General features: G+C 42.2%; 1 protein-coding gene across 1 annotated transcript in view; it reads right to left on the bottom strand.

The window, feature by feature from the left end:
* pcsk2 (proprotein convertase subtilisin/kexin type 2) overlaps positions 1-26,605 on the bottom strand; it is a 74,098-nt gene that overhangs the window by 33,881 nt on the left and 13,612 nt on the right. The window contains exons 3-8 of the mRNA XM_071380554.1: positions 20,985-21,098; positions 20,435-20,543; positions 18,218-18,255; positions 9,419-9,495; positions 5,359-5,447; positions 2,819-2,994 (exon numbers count right to left, since the gene is read on the bottom strand). Coding sequence (XP_071236655.1) covers positions 2,819-2,994; positions 5,359-5,447; positions 9,419-9,495; positions 18,218-18,255; positions 20,435-20,543; positions 20,985-21,098 — 603 coding nt within the window. The remainder of the gene's footprint in view (positions 1-2,818; positions 2,995-5,358; positions 5,448-9,418; positions 9,496-18,217; positions 18,256-20,434; positions 20,544-20,984; positions 21,099-26,605) is intronic.

Below are 26,605 nucleotides of genomic sequence, written 5' to 3'. Positions count from 1 at the left end.
AGGTAATGTGGTGGAAAAGCCACTGAGCTCATAGGAGTGGATACAGAGAGGTAATGTGGCGTAAAAGCCACTGAGCTTGACCCTCAGCATCAAAGCCAGGGTCAGTTCCATTTCCGGTTAATGCAATTGAATATGGAATTTGTCCATGGGTGTAAAATTACAAATCTAATTGAGCCCTGTTGAACCCAATCCCAATCTAATCCGAATTAGCATACTGGTTGGTCATTTCAGTAACGGGTTGAGAAAGGGGCTAAGAAAAGGGAACTAAGTGTTCCAAGAGGGCATTCTCTGTTCTCTGTACAAGGTATTGCATTGTATTATATTGTTCCAAACCATCTTATTTTTTTTCTCTCTCTCTATTATAGCGACTCTCTTCTCGACCATAACAATCAGATACGAAACAGATACACCATGTGAATTGAAAAGAGCAAACAACATATCCATATCATAAAACAGTTTTGGGATGACAAATGGGCTCTCACTGGGCACACTATGTCATTTCAACATGGATAATTGGGTAATATTTGATTGAGACGTTTATCACAGAGATTACAACCTAGACTCACCCACTCAAAAAGACAGCCAAAGTTAGTTGAATTTCCAATGTGTATCACTATGCTTTCAGCCATCTAAATGCACAACCAAATTCCAGATATTTTGTTTATTTGTACAACAGATGAAAATGTTATCACTGTGCTTCATCTAATAGAAGAACCAAATGACCCGGATTGCAGTTGAGATTACATTAAAAGTACATGGTGCAAATGACCAATGCCGTTCAAGATTCTGCACAGATTATTACAGCAATTGTGAAGATCCACAGATCTGTGACGATCTTTGTATGCTATCCTGAACATGCACGCTTTATATGATTACATAAAAAGAAATGTATAGTTACAGTAACCACTGACTTAGTCCTCAAAAGAATAGGACTAAATCAAATTAAATCAAACATTAAATTCCTTTTTAAATAAAGTTAGATTTGATTTAGTCCTACTCTTTAACTTGGATTTTTGGTTGAGATGGAGATGTGAATCTAATGATTAATTTGGAGACAAACTGGAATTAAAGCCAGGCTAATTATTGGCACAGATGGAATTTTCCAAGCAGAAGATACAGATCCTTTAAATGTTTATATTTGGTTGCGTTGACAACGTCACACAATTCAACATCACTAAATATGATCACATTTTAAATGTAAACCAGAGCTTGAAACCTTAGACCTATTGTATTGTCTATTTTTAGTTGAATTCTGGGTTGAATTGAAGTGATTGCTGTTGATGACTTTACAAATGCTAGAGGACTAAATAGTATCATTGATTTATGAGTGATAAAGTACGGTCACATTTCATTTGCTTTGTTAAACCTACCCTTTGGAATGGCTTCGAAAGCAACAGTGAATCTATTTCTTTTTTTAAGTGGAGATTGCTCAACAAACATTCTCACGATAGTACATTGGTAATAGTCAGTAACAAATATCATAGCTAAGCAAGGTTGGGCTTGGTTAAAACCTTAGATGGGAGACCAAAGGGTAGATGTAGATAGATCCAGTAGGAGGTGCTGCCAAGCCTATAGTTTATTTTCTGAATGAGATATAATTTATAAAATCTGGTTTAAAGGTACAAATTCAACAAATGTTGTAAAAGGTTTGTCTATGTTGACATTTGGTTACCATAATGACATAATCCTGTGGTTTAAATTTCATCCTCGGAACAAAAGTTTACGGTGATTACTGTTTTCAAATCCAATGTACAGTATTTTCCACTTAGATTCCACATCACAATATGTTGACAAATTACGTTGAAACAATGTTGATTCAACCAGTTTGTGCCCAGTTGGGTGATATGAAACACTTAGTATCCCACTCCAGTTGAAAAATTAGCACCAGAGGTGTCTGCATCTCAAATCCCTTCTGTTTATTTGTGGAGGATCTAGGTTCACCAGAGTTACGTACGTGTCCCTCTCTCAACATCTATACCTCCCTTTCCATTTACATTGCAAAGTGCTGTTTGAAATACGGTGAGATCACATACGTGCACGGCTTCTGTCTCCGGCGCTCCAACAAGCACTCTCATATATCTAGCGCCGTACCGGAACATTCCGTGTGATTTGTTTCCATTATCCACGTCAATTTGCAAAACGAAGCCGCCTCGCTCAAGATGCAAACTAAGTGACTCGTTTAGAGTGAAGTGATTGGACCAGGGTGGGGGTGAAAAGTGTTCCCTAACTGTTGAAGAGAATTGAGGAAACATACATGGCTGTTCAATGGAAAAAATGCTAATTGAATGATTCTCATCTTGGGTTGGTGGAAAATAAGGTACTTATTTTTTTTGTTTTACAATGTACATCCTGCCTAACCTACGTAATGGTATATATATACTATTTCACTCAGCCTTCTAATATATATATATATATTATATATTAGAAGGCTGAGTGAAATACTGCTTGATTAGTTGTGCTTATCTTAGCCAGGCTTAGAACACATTTTGCACCTATTCAGCAACGCTGCTTGAGATCTAGTCAGAGCAGACCAGACCACCCCTCTGCATGTGGTATTATGATTAATCAAGCAGCTAATTGCCACTGGCATGGGCAGTATGCTAAATAACTGTGTGTTCCAGGGTGTCTCTGAAAGTGTCTAACAGCAAGGCTGTTCTTGTGTAAAGCTGTTCTTTTTCCTATTTTGTGACTTGAGTCTCATATACTGTGTGCCTCTTCAAAGAACTGAGTTATCTGAGTAAGAAAAATACTCTACAACCCTGCCATCCACAGTCAGACCAGTGTTTTTGTGTGTGTGTGCGTGTGCGTGTGTAAGTACCTTGTTGACTCCGTCAGCCATGGCCTGCAGAGTGAGCTCTCGGGGGCCGTCTACTGTCTTGCCGTCATCGGTGGGGCCCCAACTGGCACTGTAGATGTCAATGACCTGGGGCATGTGGCTGATGGACGATGCCTCGATGATGTCCGTCATGAAGGGTTGGTCTAGCATGCGGATACCTGGGGGAGGAGGAGAACAGTAGGCAGGTGTGGAGAGACAGGTACACACTAATACAATTCTAAGCCACTGTTGACTGAATATTCCCAGCTAGCACATTTGGTTCCTGTTTTTGGTTTCAAATTGGTTGTGGGAACAAACAATACGTTTCCTGACTGGTAAATCTGAATGTTTTTTAAACGTTCTGAGAATGTTTCTTTTTAGTTTGCAGGGAGGTTCGTGTATTATGGTTCCTTGAAAGTCTTCCTGGGAGGTTTTATTAACACTCTGAGAATGGAAATTATAAGTTATCAACATTGAAATGAAATGTAACCATGTTTGACCTTTTAGGAAACGTAATGAAATACCAAGAAAATAATGTTTTTTTGTAAGGTTCCAAAAATGTGCTGAAAATGCCCCAAAGTCAAGCAACTATCCTGCACCATTCCCACAAAGTTGTTGGAAGGTTGTATGCAATATAACCATAAGACAACCACACTCTCATCAAGCTCTAAGTAATATATGGTTCTCAGAAAGTTATGTGCTAGCTGGGAATCTTGTTTATGGCATGACTATAATAATTACAATAACTAACATAGCTAACATAAATAGCAATCCTCTCTGTTTGAGCCAGGTGTTTGAGTAGGATAAGTTAGCTAGCTGCATTAGCTAGCTAAGTAAGTGAAAGTTAAAAAAATACAACAAAATATAGCTCTCTCTCTGTCTCTGTCTCTCTCTCTGTGGCTTCTCCTACATTTTTTTAAATAAATACGTTTGTTAAAAAATGACCAACTATTGTCTTTCCCTCTCTTTGAGTCAACTACTCACCACATTGTATGCACTGCGGTGCTAGCTAGCTGTAGCTTATGCTTTCAGCACTAGTTTAATTATCTGATCCTTTGATTGAGTGGACAACATTTCAGTTCTGATAGGTTGACGGACGTCCTCCGGAAGTCGTCATAATTACTGTGTAAGTCTATGGAAGGGGGAGAGAACCAGGAGCCTCCTAGGTGTTGTATTGAAGCCAATGTATCCAGAGGAGGACGGAAGCTAGCTGTCCTCCGGCTACACCATGGTGCTACCCCAGAGAGTGTTGTTGAGGCTACTGCAGATCTTCATTGCAAAACAGTGTGTTTTAATTAGTTATTTGGTGACGTGAATATATTTAGTATAGTTTTATCTATTTTTATTTTTATGAAATTCACTGAGTAGGATGGTCCTCCCCTTCCTCCTCTGAGGAGCCTTCACTGTACAAAACATATTCAGCCACACTTGATTCATCTATTTGGAGGAAAAGTGATGTTAACATAATGAAATCTCCAAAACAATACATTTTAACATCAAAGCCTTCATAAGGGTGCTTTCCTTTCTCCTTTCAACCTTTATGGAAATGTATGAATTTAAGGTTATAATAACAACATAATGATGAAGTTGTCTCTCCACTGGAAATTGTAATTCCACACAAACCAAAGTGTTGCCAGTTTGTAGATACACTAGACGACGAACTGAACTGATGCCAGGTTCTGGACAATAGAGGACAAATCAAATCACGAAAAGTTATTTTATTGTACTCTATAGAGCCAAATCATAGGGTGAACTCAATAAGCAGAGGAAGCATGGAATTGTCTTTATCGATGTTGTAGTCATTTTGCTTCAGCCTGCAGACATTTATTCCCATTGTTAGAGCAGTAAGTCCAGTATCTTGTCAGTATATACACTGATGTTACAAAACATCAAGGACACCTGCTCTTTCCATGACATAGACTGACCAGGTGAATCCAGGTGAATGCTATGGTCCCTTAGTGATGTCACTTGTTAAATCCACTTCAATCAGTACAGATGATGGTGAGGTGACAGGTTAAAGAAGGATTTTTAAGCCTTTAGAAAATTGAGACATTGGTTGTGTATGTGTGCCATTCAGAAGGTGGTATGGTAGTAGGTGCAAGGCTTGACACAACTGTGGGAAGCATTAGAGTCAACATTGGCCAGCATCCTTGTGCAATGCTTTCGACACCTTGTAGAGTCCATGCCCCGACGAATTGAGGCTGTTCTGAGGGCAAAAGGGGAAGGTGCAACTCAATATTAGGAAGGTGTTCCTAATGTTTGGTATCCTCTGTGTAGATAATCTTTGATCACTGTCACCAGCTATCACTAGCTACAAGGGCGGAAGAAATGGCTATGTAGCCAACTTGATTCTTCTTACATCTACTACTAAAGTTAAAAAGCATTGGATAGGTGTGAACGAGAGAACGTTTCCTTCCACCATATGTTTTGCACCGGTCATTATGACTGCCACTTTTACAAGTTTTCAAAAATGACTGTGATCACTAGTACTTTTACATCCAAGCCAGCTGTTATTTACCACAGTATTAGAGTAGTCTACATACCTGCCACCTTAGAGTTGTAGGCCACTCCCACTCCGCAGATGTTGTTGTTGGCTGCTGCAGACACCTCACCAGCACACCTTGTTCCATGACTACACACAGAAACACACAGATAGATTGGGGAACGGGCTAAAGTTGGAAAACATATTGGGAATCGATGTATTAGGTCAATGTACCAGGTCTTTAACCACCTATTGTAGACTTTGTGACTTCTGTGTAAACCTATTATGTCTATCCGGAATAGGATTACCGGTTGGAAGACGCGCCATGGCATTTTGGGGCACAAATCAATAAGAATTAGAATGAGGAATCAGCCCATTGCGCCACCTGGATAACATTAGCTTCAACATTTCCTACCACATTCATTCGAAAGAAGATTAAGAAATTGGTAGAATCTCCGATTTGCATTCAAATCCAATGGTTGGTTGAGGAGATGGCATTTTAAAAGGTCATACGAAGGCAAACTTGCGTTGTGTGTGTGTGCACATGCCTATGTGTCTGTGTGTTTGTGTGTGTGGGGGCTTCCCACAGGGTAGCTGCAGTGAGCCCTCTCGGCTTTCCCAGCATGCTTTGCCACAGAAAGTCTGCTATTTATAAACAAACAGCTAATTAGCCACCGAGTCCTGCACTGCACTAATTCAGCAGCGGCGACGCTACACCACACACACAGAGAGGAGAGCAGTGACGGTGGATGGTGTTCTCTATGTTTAATCGTCTAGTCCTTGAGGTGCCCTCGGCAGCAGTGGGTCATGAAGTCTGAGTTGGCGATGGGAGAAAGATACGACGCTATCGGACATAAGGTCGCCCCTGTGAGCACTGCAGACAGGAGAGAGTGGACAAATGCCAATCTAGCCACCGTATCTCTATGTATCTCTCATACCTATAGAAGATCTCACAGAGTGCATTGTCTAGGTAGATTTACATCACTGGAATGTAAGGTTGCCTACTCATCCAAATAAAGAGTACATTTAAACTGTGTCTAAATATTCTACAGATGGCAAGCTATCAAACTAAATTAATCCATAATTTATCAGCCAATCTTCACTTCCACTCATACAGATATGCAGGAATAAAATGCAACACACAATATCTTCTAACCCACAGTACCTACCTCCCATGATATATCTCCTTAATAACTAGTCTGGGCGGTATATGTTGTGGACTGCAGTAATGCAGCAGCTATGAGTGCCCAAAGATATTAATGACGTGGCGAGATTCTTTTATATATTATTTTTATTTCACCTTTATTTAACGAGGTAGGCCAGTTGAGAACAAGTTCTCATTACCAACTGCGACCTGGCCAAGATAAAGCAAAGCAGTGCTGCAAAAACAACAACACATAGTTACACATGGGATAAACAAACGTACAGTCAATAACACAATAGAATAGCTGTATACAGTGTGTGCAAATGAAGGAAGGAGGTAAGGCAATAAATAGGCCAATAGTGGCGAATTAATTACAATTTATTACAAATTACACTGGAGTGTGATGATGAGGATGTGCAAGTACAAATACTGGTGTGCAAAAGAGCAGAAAAACAAAAACAAATATGGGGATGAGGTAGGTAGTTGGTTGGATGGGTTATTTACAGATGGGCTGTGTACAGCTGCAGTGATCGGTAAGCTGCTCTGACAGCTGACACTTAAAGTTAGTGAGGTGTTGGCTTTGGGGATGACGAGTGGAAAATACCTGCTAGTCAGTTTTATGAGGGTAAGTTTGGCAGCATGAGTGAAGGAGGCTTTGTTGCGAAATAGGAAGCCGATTCTAGATTTAATTTTGGATTGGAGATGCTTAATGTGAGTCTGGAAGGAGAGTTTACAGTCTAACCAGACACCTAGGTGTTTGTAGTTGTCCACATATTCTAAGTCAGAACCGTCCAGAGTAGTGATGCTAGTCGGGCGGGCAGGTGCGGGCAGCGATCGGTTGAAGAGCATGCATTTAGTTTTACTAGCATTTAAGAGCAGTTGGAGGCCACGGAAGGAGTGTTGTATGGCGCTGAAGCTCGTTTGGAGGTTTGTTAACACAGTGTACAAAAACAGGCCAGATTTATACAGAATGGCGTCGTCTGCGTAGAGGTGGATCAAAGAATCACCCCGCAGCAAGAGAAACATCATTGATATATACAGAGAAAAGAGTCAGCCCGAGAATTGAACCCTGTGGCACCCCCATAGAGACTGCCAGAGGTCCGGACAACAGGCCCTCCGATTTGACACACTGAACTCTATCTGAGAAGTAGTTAGTGAACCAGGCGAGGCAGTCATTAGAGAAACCAAGGCTGTTCAGTCTGCCGATAAGAATACGGTGATTGACAGAGTCGAAAGCCTTGGCCAGGTCTTTTATCGATGGCGGTTATGATATCGTTTAGGACCTTGAGTGTGGCTGAGGTGCACCTGTGACCAGTTAGGAAACCAGATTGCATAGCGGAGAAGGTACAGTGGAATTCGAAATGGTCGGTGGTCTGTTAATTCACTTGGTTTTAAAAGACTTTAGAAAGGCAGGGCAGGATAGATATAAGTCTGTAACAGTTTGGGTCTAGAGTGTCTCCCCCTTTGAAGAGGGGGATGACCGCGGCCGCTTTCCAATCTTTAGGAATCTCAGACGATACAAAAAAGAGGTTGAACAGACTAGTAATCGGGGTTGCAACAATGGCAGCAGATAAATTTAGGAAGAGAGGGTCCATATTGTCTAGTCCAGCTGATTTGTAGGGATCCGGATTTTGCAGCTCTTTCAGAACATCAGATGTCTGGATTTGGGTGAAGGAGAAGCTGGGGGGGCTTGGGCCAGTTGTTGCGGGGGGTGCAGAGCTGTTGGCCGGGCCAGCCGTAGAGAAATGCTTATTGAAATTCTCGATTATCATGGATTTATCAGTGGTGACACTGTTTCCTAGTCTCAGTGCAGTGGGCAGCTGGGAGGAGGTACTCTTATTCTCCATGGACTTTACAGTGTTCCAAAACCTTTTGGAATTAGTGCTGCAGGATGCAAATTTCTGTTTGAAAAAGCTAGCCTTGCTTTCCTAACTGACTGTGTGTATTGGTTCCTGACTTCCCTGAAAAGTTGCATATCGCGGGGACTATTCGATGCTAGTGCAGTAAGCCACAGGGTGTTTTTGTGCTGGTTAAGGGAAGCACAAAATCAATACAGACAAGGGGACTTGCTATACCATGGCCAAGCCAAGGAGAACAGAGTTTATCAGACACTAAGCTCAAACTCACTCCTCTGCCTCACTCCTCTGCAAACACAGATTCATGCATTCCCACACGTATACACACACACACACACACACACACACACACACACACACACACACACACACACACACACACACACACACACACACACACACACACACACACACACACACACACACACACACACACACACACACACACACACACACACACACACACACACACACAATTGAATACACTGACAGGTAGTGTCAGGTTTTGGCCAGGACTGTTCAGGTTTTGTTCACTAGATGTCCCCCTTGCACCTTTTTTGTACCTTTTGTTTTTTCTTGCCCTAATTATTGTTTGCACCTGTAAGTCATTCCCTTGTTAGTATTTAACCCTGTGTGTTCCTCAGTTCCTTGCTCAGTGTTTGTATGTTAGCACCCAGCCCCAGCCTTTGTGAACATTTTTCTCTTGTTGAATTTTCCAGAGGTTCGCTGGTTTTGTTCTCGTGTATTTTTGGATTGATCTTTTGAGGTTTGTTTTTTCCCTTGCTGTTTTTACCACTTTGTGGATTTTCTTTTGTATTTTGGAAGATATCTATTTTTTATTAAACCACCATCTCTAGTACTGCTGTGTCTGCCTCATCTTCTGGGTTCTGCCAATTATTAGTGACTGTTTCTCGCACCGGGTCCTGACAGGTAGCACACACATGCCCACACAAGTATACACATTCACACACATATAATTTAATACACTAACAGGTAGCGCACACACACACACACAAACACACACACAAATGGAAAAACAGTAATAAAACTATAACTGTGTGATGAATTCTTATGGGGCAGATTACTTTAGAGGGGCGAGGGGCTGGCCAGCTGGTTTTTACCTGTTAAACCAGTCGTCAGTGTAGCGGGGGTATGGGTACGGGTCATTGCTACTGAAGTCATAGCTGGCCTCGGCGTTCTGAAAAGACCGAACACAAATAGTTTAATCAGACAGGCTACAAGACACAACAGGAAGAAGAGAGAGTGAGAGAAACAAGAAGGTAACGGTAACACAAAACTACAGAGCATCCAATAGAGGTGCAGTGACCTTCTCAAATCTAGTCTTGTCTTGTCCAGACCCAACCTAGACTGCTGGGATGTGTCGCTTTACAAACGACTCAACTGATGTTCTTGTTGTTGCTGCCTCTGTATATTGGGTGTGGTTCACTGTGTTGTGACGTTTCAGATTCTTCTATTCATTTTCCTCTCAGTTACGCAACGTATGTGAGTAAAACACTTTTCTGGACAACACTGAGTCCAATTGTTCTTAACCTGGCAGAATAATTAAAGGTTGATTGCTTCGAGAATTTTCTTGTAGAATGTCCTCATGCAAAAACATGCTATAATGAAGACCTTTCAGTCTGATGGAAGCATGTCACGTGGAACAGATTAATATGAAGAGAATATCAAAAACGCGCACTCGCACAAACACACACACACACAGTACTAATATGATGGTAATGCATGGTCACAGCAGGGAACAGCGGCTGAGACACTGACACACCAATTATTCCCGCCATTTAATTCCACGTGGCCAAAAGTAATAGGAGCGGAATTAACAGCGGAAAAGCAGGAGAAAACAGATGCATTAGAAGCACATCTGTCGGAGAGTCATCAATCCATGCTGCATAATCAGCAATTGGCCTGCCCTGCAGCCACACTCACTCACATAGGCACGCACACACAAACAAATCTACAAATCCACCAACCATTACAGGAATCTCTATCCATGATTTATTCTCTCTCTCTCACTCTTTACACCCCTCCCTCTTTTCTGCACCACTTGCTTCCCTTTAAGATTGTCATTTCAGAAGCCATCTTGAAAGGATGTCTCTCTCAAACTTTGTTGTCTGAAAGCCACTCTGTTTTTCATTTTCCTCTTCCTATTTTTCCACTCTTCTCAACCCAAAACAATCAACTAGTCACCTTCAAGTCTCTTCCCACTGGGCAAAAACTGGTTGAATCAATGTTGTTTTCACGTCATTTTCTTCAACAGAAAATGTAATCTGATCAAAATCAAAAAGACAAATGTGTTACGTGCCCCGAATACAACTGGTGTCGACTTTACCATGCTTATGAGCCCTTCCCAACAAATATTAAAATAGTAACACAGGGAGTACCAGTACCAGATCAATGTGCTGGGGTACGAGGTATTTGAGGTAGATATGTACATAAAGTCACGGTAAAGTGACTAGGCATCAGGATAGATAATAATAAGAGTAAGAAGAAAGAACAGAGTAGCAGCAGCATATGATGAGTGTACAATTGTGTGGAGATGTGTGTGTGTTGTGTCGGTATTCGTGTGTGTTATGTGTGTGTGTGTGTGTGTGTGTGCGTATGCGTATGTACAGTATGTAGTATATGTGAATGTGTATGGGTTTTGTGTCAGTGTAGTGTGTGTGAGTGTGTACAGTATATACAGTACTGTATAGTCTTGTAAGTGTGCATAGAGTCAGTGCAAGATATTGTCAATGCAGATAGTCCGTGTAACCATTTCATTAACTATTTAGCAGTCTTATGGCTTGGGGTAGAAGCTGTTTCGGAGCCTGTTAGTCTGAGATCTGATGCTTTGGCGGATGGTAGCAAATTTAACTGTCTAGGCTTGGGTGGCTGAAGTCTTCGGCAATTCTTCGGGCCTTCCTCTGACACCGCCTGATAGAGGTCCTGGATGGCAGGGAGCTCGGCCCCAGTGATGTCCTGGGTAACGCTTTGTGGTCGAGGGCAGTGCATTTGCCATACCAATCAGTGATGCATCCAGTCAAGATTCTCATGATGGTGCAGCTGTAGAACCTTCTGAGGATCCGAGGGCCAATTTCAGCCTCCTGAGTGGGAAGAGGTGCTGCTCTTTACAACTGTGCGGGTGTGTCTGGACCATGTTAAGTCTGTAGTGATGTGGACGCCAAGGAACTTGAAGCTCTTGACCCGTTCCACTACAGCCCCATCGATGTGGATGGGGGCGTTCTCTCCCCTCTTTCTCCTGTAGTCCACGATCAGCTCCTTGGTCTTACTGACGTTGAGGGAGAGGTTGTTGTCATGGCTCCACATTGCCAAGTCTCTGACCTCCACCCTGTAGGCAAGGGGTTCCCAAACTTTTTTTAGTCCACGATCCCATATTGATATGCGAAAATTCTAGCGCCACCAACTATGTGAAAACCATTATGTAATTAACAACCAATGTTTACTTTTTTAATGTGGGGCTATGACAGTCATTTGCAAATGTGTCTGACATAATGTCTCTGTTACGTTCAAAACAACTGGAAACTGGGAACTCGTAAATCTCTGACTTCCGACTTCAGTGCGTTCAAGACAACTGGAACTTGGGGAAAAAACTAACTCCGACTGGGAAAAATCGATTTGAACAGTCATCCAATTTCAAGTCGGGAACTCTGGCCTCTTTCTAAAGCGCAGACTTTCCGAGCTAAAGATCACTGATGTCATGATTTGACCTAGAGTTTCCAGTTGTCTTGAAAGCATCATTATCTCACCACCACTAATGAGATGGGTATGCTTGATGCATGTCACGTCAGAGCTTCTCGAAGTCAGGGGCTGTGATCAACAGTGTGCATCTCATCTCTGCTGTCACAATCAACCTGGTTTGATATTTGGTTTTAATGCAGACAAGAGCAATGCTGATTCCAGCTTCACACAGATATGAGCTGGTGAAGGATACAACACGTTTTAATGTTCTGAGGGAGATGGCAGAGTATTATTCCCTTTGAGCAGGAACCAAAACAGCTCGAAAGGCCCCACTTAACTCGACAGATCGAAAGGCCCCACCGCACCCCTGAAAGTGGCCTACCATCACCACCTGGGACCCGCCCGTCAGGAAGTCCAGGATCCAGTTGCAGAGAGAGGTGTTCAGTCTCAGGGTCCCCAGCTGAGGGGACTATGGTGTTGAACGCTGAGCAGTAGTCTATGAACAGCATTCTCACATAGTTATTTCCCCTCTTGTCCAGGTGGGAAAGGGCATTGTGATGTGCAATAGAGATTGTGTCATCTGTGGATCTGTGGGAACGGTAGGCAAATTGGAGTGAGTCCAGGGTGTCTAGGAGGATGGTGTTGATGTGTTTCTTGACCAGCCTTTTAAAGCACTTCTTAATTACAGATGTGTGTGCTACAGGGCTATAGTAATTTAGGCAGGTTACCTTACCTTGGAGTTCTTGGGAACAGGGACAATGGTGGTCAGATTGAAACATGTTGGGATTACAGACTGGGACAAGGAGAGATTGATGATGTTGAATCAACATGGAAAACTGAGTCATCAATGTTAGGGAATTTCATGTTTTTTTCATCCAACTTTTAACCTAAATCCAATGACATGGTGACAGATTTTGTTGATTTCCCATTGAATTCACATTAGGTGACAACTCAACCAAATCAAAACTAAATGTTGAAATTATGTCTGTGCCCAGTGGGTTGTCACTGTGTTTCCCCTGTTTTTATGTTAGACAGTCTCTCTCTCTCTAACTCTCCACTCCTGTCTCTCTCATCTTCCTCTCTCCTTCAGCTCAGTCACATTCAAAATCCCCTGTCGTTCTAATCACCATTCCCCCTCATTTCTCTATTTGTAGCTTGTCTGTCTGAATGGCATTTATGACTCGTGGAGTTTTTACAGAGCAGTGTGCCCGGTCACCAGAGACACGAGGGAGATGGCGGTGAAAGTGTGGTGTTGATCATTAGAGGTATAGAGCTGAATCCATCAGATCATTTACCGGGTGGACTGGCCAGATCGGACCTTAGCAAGATACCAGCTGACATTTCCCAGCGAGGATATAGGGATGACTCAGTGAGGGACAAAGAGATGCCAAAACACTGCACCCTGCTGCTCTGCTGTATCAGCCGAGTGGAGCAGGTAACAAGGTGGTAACAAGGTGAAGAGAATGACTTCCAGCACCGTTGCTGTAGTGTGAGTAAGATTGTCTGGAAATGTTGATACCTCTGTATCAGTGGAGGCTGGTGGGAGGCGCTATGGGAGGAAGGTCTCCTTGTAATAGCTGGAATGGAATAAATGGAAACGTTTTGTTTGCATATGTTTGATGTGTTTGATACCGTTCCATTTATTCCATCCCAGCCATTACAATGAGCCTGTCCTCCTACAGCTTCCGTCCATCTGTCACGATCGTCATAATGATTGGACCAAGATGCAGCGTAATATGTTTCCATCCCTTTTATTAGGAAGAGAAAACTCAAAGAACAAAACAATAAAGCGAACAAACGAAACGTGAAGCTAAATCTAATGCTCACAGGCAACTATACATAGACAAGATCCCACAAAGCACAATGGGGAAATGGCTACCTAAATATGATCCCCAATCAGAGACAACGATAAACAGCTGCCTCTGATTGGGAACCACACCAGGCCAACATAGACATACAATTCCCCTAGATAACCCACCCTTAATCACACCCCGACCTAACCAACATAGAGAATAAGCAGCTCTCTAACTTTATTTTTAAAGACAAGATGTAATTAATGGATTACATAAATTGGAAACTAGAAAATATAATAAGAATAGGCAACACCAAAAAGTAGTGCAGCTGAGATCAGCTGTGTGGGTGATTTTTCCACGTATTGATGTTTTAACGAGAGATTACCTTGTGTTAGTGCACTGGCCAATGTTCGCTGCAATAGGACCCTTATATTATATAAGGTCAAAGCCCTGCTTAGATTTTCAATCCCCTGCTGTATTGAATATTACCACATCCTCAAATTAACTATGCACTAGAAATGCTCTCATGCCTCTCTCAGAGTACCACTTATGATATTCTCATTATGAACAAAGGAAGGTCGTTTGATATTAAAAAAGTATAAATATTCCAAAGCTTGGCCCAAAGCTTTTGAATATCGAGTGTCCTTATATACCAGTTTGGAAACACATACTGTGAAATTTGTTGTAGATTAATATACATCAATAGCCTACTAATTGATATTCTAAGTGTGAATAAAAAGAGTTCTCTCTGGTTCCTTATTAAACTCAGACGTCATGAGTATCTTTACCCTGCCATCTTCGTCATGCAGTACTTGCCAATAAAAGAGACTCAGAATCCCTTAACAACCTACTAAAATACAGGCACACGCACACTAAAACACACACTGTACGAGATGAACCCTTGTGATTATGTGACATCACGGGGCGTTGGCATGGGAATTTCCCTTGGAGGAAAGAAAGTCATCCTTGAACAATATAAAGACACAACATCCAATAATAACGCAGTAACAACATCCCAATGCAACATCCCAGTGCAGATAGGGGCACTGACAAACCTCCAGCTTGCTAGAGACTTCCCAAAGACCAGATAGGAGAAAAATCACATTGTCAAAAGTCCTTCAGATGATAACATTGATAACTGCTTTAAGTTAGTTATATTATCAAGAGTAGGATGTCTGTCTGAACGATGCATAAGAGGTGCTAAACAAAATTGTCCCGGCTTTACCTGACATCTGCTGCCCTTTGATCATGGCATCATATTATAATGATGACTACGGCACCGTAGAAGAGTCCATACACACACGCGCACATACACACACTTGTACATACATTGCATTCGGAAGGTATTCAGACCACGTTACTTTTTCCACATTTTGTTACGTTACAGCCTTAATTCAAAAACGGCTTAAAAATGTTTCCTCATTCCTCATCAATCTACACACAACATCCCATAATGACAAAGCAAAAACAGGTTTTTAGAAATGCTTGCAAATGTATTAAAAATTAAAAATTGAAATATCACATTTACATAAGCATTCAGACCCTTTACTCAGTACTTTGTTGAAGCACCTTTGGCAGCGATTAAAACCTAGAGTCTTCTTGGGAATGACGCTATAAGCTTGGAACACCTGTATTTGGGGAGTTTCTCCCATTGTTCTCTGCAGATCCTCTCAAGCTCTGTCAGGTTGGATTGGGAGCGTCGCTGCACAGCTATTTTCAGGTTTCTCCAGAGATGTCCGATCGGGTTCAAGTCCGGGCTCTGGCTCGGCCACTCAAGGACATTCAGAGACTCGTCCCGAAGCCACTCCTAGGTTGTTTTGGCTGTGTGCTTAGGGTTGTTGTCCTGTTGGAAGGTGAACCGTCACCCCAGTCTGAGGTCCTGAGCGCTCTGGAGCAGGTTTTCATTAAGGATCTCTCTGTACTTTGCTTCATTCATCTTTACCTCGATCCTGACTGGTCTCCCAGTCCCTGTCACTGAAAAACATCCCCACAGCATGATGCTGTCACCACATGCTTCAATGTAGGGATGGTGCCAGGATTCCTCCAGACGTGAAGCTTGGCATTCAGGCCAAAGAGTTCAATCTTGGTTTCATCAGACCAGAAAACCTTGTTTCTCATGGTCTGAGAGTCCTTTAGGTGCCTTTTGGCAAACTCCAAGTGAGCTGTCATGTGCCTTTTACTGAGGAGTGGCTGGACAAAGGCCTGATTGGTAGAGTACTGCAGAGATGGTTGTCCTTCTGGAAAGTCCACAGAGGAACTCTGGAGCTCTGTCAGAGTGACCATCGGGTTCTTGGTCACCTCCCTGACCAAGGCCCTTCTCCCCCGATTGCTCAGTTTGGCCGGGTGGCCAGCTCTAGGAAGAGTCTTGGTGGTTCCAAACTTCTTCCAATTAAGAATGATGGTGGAAACTATGTTCTTGGGGACCTTCAATGCTGCCATATATTTTCCCCAGATCTGTGCCTCGACACAATCCTGTCTCGGAGCTCTGTGGACAATTCCTTCTACCTCATGGTTTGGTTTTTGCTCTGACACACACATCATCAACTGTGGGACCTTATATAGACAGGTGTGCCTTTCCAAATCATGTCCAATCAATTGAATTTACCACAGGTGGAATCCAATCAAGTTGTAGAGACATGTCAAGGATGATAAATGGAAACAGGATGTACCTGAGCTCAATTTCGAATCTTTTAGCAAAGGGTCTGAATAACCTTTTATTTCTTATTTCTGTTTTAAATTTTGATAATTTTGCTTCGTTATTATGGGGCAGTATGTAGATTGATGAGGGGAAAAAAATATTTTATACATTTTAGAATAAGGCTGTAACATAACAACATGTGGAAAAACGGAAGTGGTCTGAATACTTTCCAAATGCACTGTATAATCGTGCGCTCTTGCACATACTAATGCAGACCAATCAATAGTGGCTGATTGCAGTGTTTGTAGTCTTCTGGAAAATAGGAATACATAAACCAACAACAGCTTCGGCCCTGGAAGAGAGTGAAGATGCACTAAATGAGTTTATCAGCCTCCTACACACACACCCACACACACACACACACACACACACACACACACACACACACACACACACACACACACACACACACACACACACACACACACACACACACACACACACACACACACACACACACACACACACACACACACACACACACACACACACACACACACACACACCCACAGGAAGTGTATAGCACTAAGTCAGTTTTCGATCGTTACACAGCGTGATCCATCAGCCCAGTAGAGCATGCATGTCCTGCATCATCCTGACTGCCACGCTCACGACAGGCTATTTTTGGGGTAAGACTCATCCCCGTTAACAGGCAAGAAACATACACACACACACACAGGCATCACACAGGAACCACAGAGCTTATGTCAAAAAGCTGAAAAGCTGAACAGAACTGCACACAGTATCAAGTTTCCTTGCCTATCTTAAAATAATTCCCCTTTTTCCAATATCCTCCGATTGAAAGGAAATAGTTTACATTTAATCATCTCTCTCTCTCCCTCGCTCTCACTCTCTCCCTCTTCTGCTGTCTCATCTTTCACCTTCTCTGAAGCTCTGAAATCTTTCCAAGATGAGAGGAAAGAGAAAATAGGAGAAGCAGAGATGAAGGGATGGCGGAAAAGCACTGTGTGTATGTGTTTGTGTGTGTCTAATTGCATCCCACAGCAGAGATGCAGCATAGCCTTTCAGTACTGTTCATTACTGTGTCTCTATGAAAGAACATATTACTGGATGGTGCTGTGTTACAAAAGACATGACTGGTTTCCTGTATCAGTATTGGGCACCCTGCTGTAAACGCTTCTGTCAGATCCGATAACATTCACAACTCTCACTATCAGTCAAAACAACAGCCATTTCAGAATTTCAGCAGTTGGCCATTTCTGTTTAACACTGAACACTGAGCTTATTGAGTACATAGTCCGTAGATGTTCACTAGTACTGCAGTGTTAATAGTTAAATAATATATTTTGTAATGTGAGTTCCTTACTTTAACTCCTTAGTCTTTTCCTTGTTTCTGGCCAGCAACACTGACAGTCTTTTGAGGTGTTATTATCAGTATTCTGTAGTTGGAATATCACAATATGCGGTGCTAGCTACCCTGGCATTATCTGTACCAGTGACAGATCGGCCTGCCATCCCGCCTGCCACAGTGCTGTAAGCATTAACATTAAACAGCTTGGCTGGCCGGATGCCTGTCTCCCCGTCCTCCAAGGATTCAAGGAGACTTGCCAACCATGAAGGAAACTTGGAATACACCTGCCCCTGGCACCGCCACTGGCACTCAACAACAAACCTGTGACAAGTGCCATTTCAAGGCCTGATTTATGTCAAAACAGCAATACAGGGAATTAAAGGAGAGGATTGTGAAATGAGAACAAAGATTTAGCACTTACGTAGTTTGATGCAAGATCTGGGTGTAGATAGTCGATCCCTGAAACATAATTTCAACATAAATTAGTGAGATAATGCTATACATTTTTCCTCAAAGGAATTTAGGTCTTGAGGGGAGGTTTTGACCTTTATAAGAAGATGTCAACCAATAAATTGTCACTTATTTTACGTTGTGCTTATTACATTCCAATGTGGAGCTGGTCGGTACTTATACATATCATTTATTCAAAAGGTATTTAGTTCATTAACCATGTGTAGATACCTTGTCGTCATGAACTATAATTAACCACATTAATAAGTGGATGACTAATACCTTTAAATATGTATTTATAATTGACACATACTGTGTAGTGGCCACCAACTGTTATGAATGGCTACCAACTCTGGTCCTGAATAGCTACAGGCAGTGGTGGAAAAAGTACCCAATAATCATACTTTACAAACACAGTATTTGTGTTTAGTGAGTCCGCCAGATCAGAGGCAGTAGGGATGACAACACGTTATATTGATAGGTGCGTGAATTGGACCATATTGCTGTCCTGTCTGAGCATGCAAAATGTAAGAAGTACTTTTTGTTGGCAGGGAAATTTATGGAGTAAAAAGTACAGAATTTATTTTGGAACGTAGTGGAGTAAAAGTAAAAGTTAAAAAAATATATAAATAGTCAAATAAAGTACAGGTAGTAAATAAAGTACAGAAGTAAAAAATTACTTTAGTAGTACTTCAAGTTTTTTTTACTTAGTTCCTTAACACCACTGGCTACAGGGTATAAAGTAGGGGTATCAAACATACAGCCCCTGCGGGTGGTATGACAAAAAGAAGACCTCAATCTACTGTACATTTAAATTATTAAAACCAAATCGAAACTGTGTATAAATGACATTATACAGTCTCTTCACTCTGTCCAGCTCACTAACAGTCACCTGATTGAAAGCTAAACAGTCAGAGAGAATCGAAAAATCCCCACAAAAACATGGAAAGCTGAGGTTTTGTTAATTGCACATTTTGACGGTGAGGAAATATAACACATTTTCAGAGCGGCCCTCTGGACCTCGGTGGAGGCCGAATGTATAAAGGCTTTAGCTCCAGCCCAAAACTACAATCCCAGTGATGACCTCTATTAAGATACTACTCTGGACTACTCACTACTCTGGACGGTTCTGACTTAGAATATGTGGACAACTTTAAATAACTAGGTGTCTGGCTAGACTGTAAACTCTCCTTCCAGACTCATATTAAGCATCTCCAATCCAAAATTAAATCTAGAATCGGCTTCCTATTTCGCAACAAAGCCTCCTTCACTCATGCTGCCAAACATACCCTCGTAAAACTGACTATCCTACCGATCCTTGACTTCGGCGATGTCATTTACAAAATAGCCTCCAACACTCTACTCAACAAATTGGATGCAGTCTATCACAGTGCCATCCGTTTTGTCACCAAAGCCCCATATACTACCAACCACTGCTACCTGTATGCTCTCGTTGGCTGGTCCTCGCTACATATTCGTCGCCAAACCCACTGGCTCCAGGTCATCTATAAGTCTATGTTAGGTAAAGCTCCGCCTTATCTCAGCTCACTGGTCACCATAGCAACACCCACCCGTAGCACGCACTGCAGCAGGTATATTTCACTGGTCATCCCCAAAGCCAGCACCTCCTTTGGCCGCCTTTCCTTCCAATTCTCTGCTGCCAATGACTGGAACTAATTGCAAAAATCACTGAAGTTGGAGACTTATCTCCCTCACTAACTTTAAGCATCAGCTGTCAGAGCAATTTACCAATATCTGCAGCTGTACACAGCCCATCTGTAAATAACCCATCCAACCAACTACCTACCTCATCCCCATATTTGTTTTTGTTTTTCTGCTCTTTTGCACACCAGTATTTCTACCTACACATCCATCACTCCAGTGTTAATTGCTAAATTGTAATTACTTTGCCACTATTGGGCTATTTATTGCCTTACCTCCTTACTTCATTTGCACACATTCTATACAGATTTTCTATTGTGTTATTGACTGTACGTTTGTTTATCCCATGTGTAACTCTGTGTTGTTGTTTTTGCCGCACTGCTTTGCTTTATCTTGGCCAGGTCGCAGTTGTTAATGAGAACTTGTTCTCAACTGGCCTACCTCGTTAAATAAAGGTGAAATAAAATATATATATAAGTATAGATAGTGATACAACTTCAACCGTAAGGCCTATACTGGTACCTACCATCGTCCATGATGGCTATGGTGATGCCTCTCCCGGTGTAGCCCAGTCCCCAAGCCTCAGCCACATTTAGGTCCAGTCCGGGGGTCCCATCAGCCTGGCCCGTGTTGATCTAATCAGTCACACAAACAATATGGAGACAGGCCGTGACGCAGGACACCCAGCCGAGCGGCCATTAGATAATTAGTCAACATGGAGGAAGATAGGGGTAAGGAAGAGGGGAGGAAGAGATGAGGTGTGGAGGATGGGAGGGAGGGAGGGGGAGTAAATGTCACGGATATGGCACTTAGCTGGGATCCTACTGCGGAGCGTTTAATCTGACAAGTGGAACAAAGGAAGGCACGTTGGCCCTGGCGGAAAGGAAAGTCACGCTTGCCAGTCTAGGGTAAACACTGGGGGAGGAAGCTGACATACACAGGGAGATGAGATGGTGTGGGCAATATTGACTGGCCTAATGAGAAGACTTCATCTCCATAGGAGAAGCAGCAGTGAATATGTCTGTGATCAGTGGTCAGTGAGTAAACAAGTATAACGGAGGCAGATGACTACTCACCAGATACCACTGTTTGCTGAATAGGGGGTCGGTAATTTTGACGTCAATTTCGTTGATGCTTCTGTAGCCTCGCTTCTGTCGGCCGAAGCCCTCCTGGTCCAACACATTCTTTACCTGAGAAAGGAAATGCAAATATTACACCATGAGCCCTTTATATTCAGAGTAATCTAAATCAATATAGTCAAAATGTATAATTACAATGTACTGCAGGTGTATATGGTGACTAGACAAGAAACCCATTCATAAACACTTTACCTATAAGTAATTTGCACAACTGTGCAAAGTGTACATTGCAGGGAACTACTTTTAATTTGTTTGAACTGAACATCCATTCCAAGGGAATATTAGCTAAGCTGACATATGAAATTGTTTAAGAAGGTCATACTATAGATTATTTAGCTATTTGATTTTGAATTTTAGGACCCCCTTTAGGTATCAACAAAATATATAGTACCGGCCAAAAGTTTGGACACACCTACTCATTCAAGTGTTTTTCTTTATTTTTTACTATTTACTACATTCTAAAATAATATTGAAGACATCACAATGATGAAATAACACATATGGAATCATGGAGGAATCAAAACATTGTTAAACAAATCAAAATATATTTTATTTTAGATTCTTTAAAGTATCCACCCTTTGCCTCGATGACAGCTTTGCACACTCTTGGCATTATCTCAACCAGCTTCACCTGGAATGCTTTTCCAACCGTTTTGAAGGAGATCCCACATATGCTGAGCAGTTGTTGGCTGCTTTTCCTTCACTCTTCAGTCCAACTAATCATAAACCATCTCAATTGGGTTGAGGTTGGGTGATTGTGGAGGCCAGGTCATCTGATGCAGCACTCCATCACAGCCAAGGAGTGTTGGGTCATTGTCCTGTTGAAAAACAAATGATAGTCCCACTAAGCGCAAACCAGATGGGATGGGGTATCGCTGCAGAATACTGTGGTAGCCATGCTGGTTAAGTGTGCCTTGAATTCTAAGTAAATCAATGACAGTGTCACCAGCAAAGCAACCCCACACCATCACACCTCCTCCTCCATGCTTCACGGTGGGAACCAGACATCTGGAGATCATCCGTTCACCTACTCTGCATCTCACAAAGACACAGCGATTGAAACCAAACATCTCAAATTTGGACTCATCAGACCAAATGACAGATTTGTAATGTTCATTGCTCATGGTTCTTGTTGCAAGCAAGTCTCTCCTTCTTGTTGGTGTCCTTTAGTAGTGGTTTCTTTGCAGCAATTCGATCATGAAGGCCTGATTCACGCAGTCTCCTCTGAACAGTTGATGTTGAGATGTGTCTGTTACCTGAACTCTGTTAAGCATTTATTTGGGCTCAATTTCTGAGGCAGGTAACTCAATGAACTTATCCTCTGCAGAGGTATCTCTGGGTCTTCCATCTTGTGGTGGTCCTCATGAGAGCCAGTTTCATCATAGCGCTTGATGGTTTTTGCGACTGCACATGAAGAAACTATAAAAGTTCTTGAAATTTTCCATATTGACTGACCTTCATGTCTTAAAGTAATGATGGACTTGGTCTTTTACCAAATAGGGCTATCTGATTAGCTCAAATGCATTAAGAAGGAAAGAAATTCCACAAATTAACTTTTAACAAGGCCATCTGTTAATTGAAATGCATTCCAGGTGACTACCTCATGATGCTGGTTGAGAGAATGCCAAGAGTGTGTAAAGCTGTCATCAAGGCAAAGGGTGGATACTTTGAAGAATCTCAAATATTAATTTGTTTAACACTTTTCTGGTTGCTACATGATTCCATATGTGTTATTTCATAGTTTTGATGTCTTCACTATTATTCTACAAAGCACAAAATAGTAAAAAAATAAGAAAAACCCTGGAATGAGTAGGTGGGTCCAAACCTTTGACTGGTACTGTATATCATTTTTTTGGGATCAAATATAGATTTTGGCCTTTACTACTAAAGCCCATAGAAACGCATTGAATAATACATTCATAAATGGCAAAAAGGACAGTCAAAAAATACATCATACGGAACAAGGTTTTGAAGTGCCTGTCCTAAATCCAAGAGATATACAGTATATATTTTTACACATATTTAATGAACCCCTTTTTTTGGGTAGGCACAAAACGAGCTTTATTTTTTTGTTATGTAACTTAGATTGACACTAGCAATCGACTCTAGGGGGTTAACATGATTTTTGAATGACTACCTCATCTCTACAATTATCTGTAAGGTCCCTCAGCCGAGTAGTGAATTTCAAACATAGATTAAACCACAAAGACCAGGGAGGTTTTCCATTGCCTCGCAAAGAAGGGCACCGATTGGGAGACTAAGAAAATATATTTTTAAAATTATAATAATAATAACCTGACATTGAATATCCCTTTGAGCACGACAAAGTTAATAATAATAAGTTAATAATTAGACTTGGAATGCTGTATCAGTGCACACCCGTTTCTACAAAGATACAGGTGTCCTTCCTAACTCAGTTGCCGGAGAGGAGGAAACCACTCAGGGATTTCACAATGAGTCCAATGGTGACTATAAAACAGCTACAGAGTTCAATGGCTGTGATACGAGAAAACTGAGGATGGATCAACAACATTGTAGTTACTCCACAATACTAACTTAAATGACAGAGTGAAAAGAAGGAAGCCTGTATAGAATAAAAAACATTTTAAAAAATGCATCCTGCAGTAAGGCACGAAAGTAGAACTGCAAAGAATGTGGTAAAGAAATTAATGTTACAGCATGTCCTGAATACAAAGCGTTATGTTTGGTGCAAATCCAACACAACACATCACTGAGTACCACTCTTCATATTGTCAAGCATAGTGGTGGCTTTATCATGTTATGGGTATGCTTATCTTCGGCAAGGACTAGGGAGTTTTTTAAGATAAAAAGAAATGGAATATATCTAAGCACAGGCAAAATCCTTGAGTAAAACCTGGTTCAGTCTGCTTTCCAACAGACACTGGGAGACAAATTCCCCTTTTAGCAGGACAATACCCTAAAACACAAAGCCAAATATACACTGGAGTTGCTTACCAAGACGACATTGAATGTCCCTGAGTGGCCTTGTTAGAGTTTTGACTTAAATTGGCTTGAAAATCTATGGCAAGACCTGAAAATGGCCGTCTAGCAATGATCAATAACCAACTTAACAGAGCTTGAAGAATTGTTAAAAGAATAATGTGCAAATATTGTACAATCCAGGTCTGAAAAGCTCTTAGAGGCTTACCAAGAAAGACTCACAGCTGTAACCACTACTAAAGGTGATCTGACATGTATTGATGTGAATACTTATTTAAATGAGATATTTCAGTATTTAATTTTCAATAGATTAGCAACATTTTCTAAAAACATGTTTTCACTTTGTCAGTATGGGATATATTTTTGTTTAATCCATTTTGATTTCAGGCTGTAACAGAACAAAGTGTGGAATAAGTGAAGGGGTATGAATACTTTCTGAAGGCACTGTACATTCATAATGCCCTACCCCGTCCACCTGTGTCTCTAGTGTAGGGATGGAGGGGGGCGTCACATAAATCAACAGGCTAATTCTATTTGTCTCAGTCTGAATCATCTGAATCATACATGCCGTGCAGCTGGGTCCCTACAGTACCACACAAAACACACACACACACACACACACACACATACACACACACACACACACACAGGGGAATTTGAAAGCGACTGTTTCAGAGGGTGCCCTAGCAGACAAAATAACTCCCCAATTAGCCTGAAAAAGTCCTTGTGTTTGTTTCCATCATCAAAGACACTTCGACTAAAGAGCTTATTTACTGCTGCAACAGGGACACTTTTGCAAAAACAGGATCAACAACAGAGGGTGTTTTTTTCTCATGATTTCATAAAGATTTACATAGTCCCCGCGATATGCAACTGTTCAGGGAAGTCAGGAACCAATACACGCAGTCAGTCAGGAAAGCAAAGGCTAGATTTTTCAAACAGAAATTTGCATCCTGTAGCTCTAACTCCAAAAAGTTCTGGGACACTGTAAAGTCCATGGAGAACAAGAGCACCTCCTCCCAGCTGCCCACTGCACTGAGGCTAGGTAACACGGTCACCACCGATAAATCCATGATAATCAAAAACTTCAACAAGCATTTATCAACGGCTGGCCATGCCTTCCACCTGGCTACTCCAACCTCGGCCAACAGCTCCGCCCCCCCCCCCCCCCCCCCCCCCCCCCCCCCAGCGTCCCCAGCTTCTCCTTTACCCAAATCCAGATAGCAGATGTTCTGAAAGAGCTGCAAAACCTGGACCCATACAAATCAGCTGGGCTTGACAATCTAGACCCTCTATTTCTGAAACTATCCGCCGCCATTGTCGCAACCCCTATTACCAGCCTGTTCAACCTCTCTTTCATATCGTCTGAGATCCCCAAGGATTGGAAAGCTGCCACGGTCATCCCCCTCTTCAAAGGGGGAGACACCCTGGACCCAAACTGTTACAGACCTATATCCATCCTGCCCTGCCTATCTAAGGTCTTCGAAAGCCAAGTTAATAAACAGATCACTGACCATCTCGAATCCCACCGTACCTTCTCCGCTGTGCAATCCGGTTTCCGAGCCGGTCACGGGTGCACCTCAGCCACGCTCAAGGTACTAAATGATATCATAACCGCCATCGGTTATGACAGTACTGTGCAGCCGTCTTCATCGACCTGGCCAAGGCTTTCGACTCTGTCAATCACCATATTCTTATCGGCAGACTCAGTAGCCTCGGTTTTTCTGATGACTGCCTTGCCTGGTTCACCAACTACTTTGCAGACAGAGTTCAGTGTGTCAAATTGGAGGGCATGTTGTCCGGTCCTCTGGCAGTCTCTATGGGGGTACCACAGGGTTCAATTCTCGGGCCGACTCTTTTCTCTGTATATATCAATGATGTTGCTCTTGCTGCGGGCGATTCCCTGGTCCACCTCTACGCAGACGACACCATTCTGTATACTTCTGGCCCTTCCTTGGACACTGTGCTATCTAACCTCCAAACGAGCTTCAATGCCATACACCACTCCTTCCATGGCCTCCAACTGCTCTGAAACGCTAGTAAAACCAAATGCATGCTTTTCAACCGTTCGCTGCCTGCACTCGCCCGCCCGACTAGCATCACCACCCTGGACGGTTCCGACCTAGAATATGTGGACATCTATAAATACCTAGGTGTCTGGCTAGACTGTAAACTCTCCTTCCAGACTCATATTAAACATCTCCAATCCAAAATCAAATCAAGAATCGGCTTCCTATTTCGCAACAATGCCTCCTTCACTCACGCCGCCAAACCCTAGTAAAACTGACTATCCTACCAATCCTCGACTTCGGCGATGTCATCTACAAAATAGCTTCCAATACTCTACTCAGCAAACTAGATGCGGTTTATCATAGTGCCATCCGTTTTGTTACTAAAACACCTTATACCACCCACCACTGCGACCTGTATGCTCTAGTCGGCTGGCCCTCGCTTCATATTCGTCGCCAGACCCACTGGCTCCAGGTCATCTATAAGTCCATGCTAGGTAAAGCTCCGCCTTATCTCAGTTCACTGGTCACGATAACAACACCCACCCGTAGCACGCGCTCCAGCAGGTATATCTCACTGATCATCCC

Source organism: Salvelinus alpinus, chromosome 32 (genome assembly GCF_045679555.1).
Source record: "Salvelinus alpinus chromosome 32, SLU_Salpinus.1, whole genome shotgun sequence".
In the NCBI taxonomy this organism is placed as follows: domain Eukaryota; kingdom Metazoa; phylum Chordata; class Actinopteri; order Salmoniformes; family Salmonidae; genus Salvelinus; species Salvelinus alpinus.
This window is presented reverse-complemented; position numbering and strand designations above follow the sequence as displayed.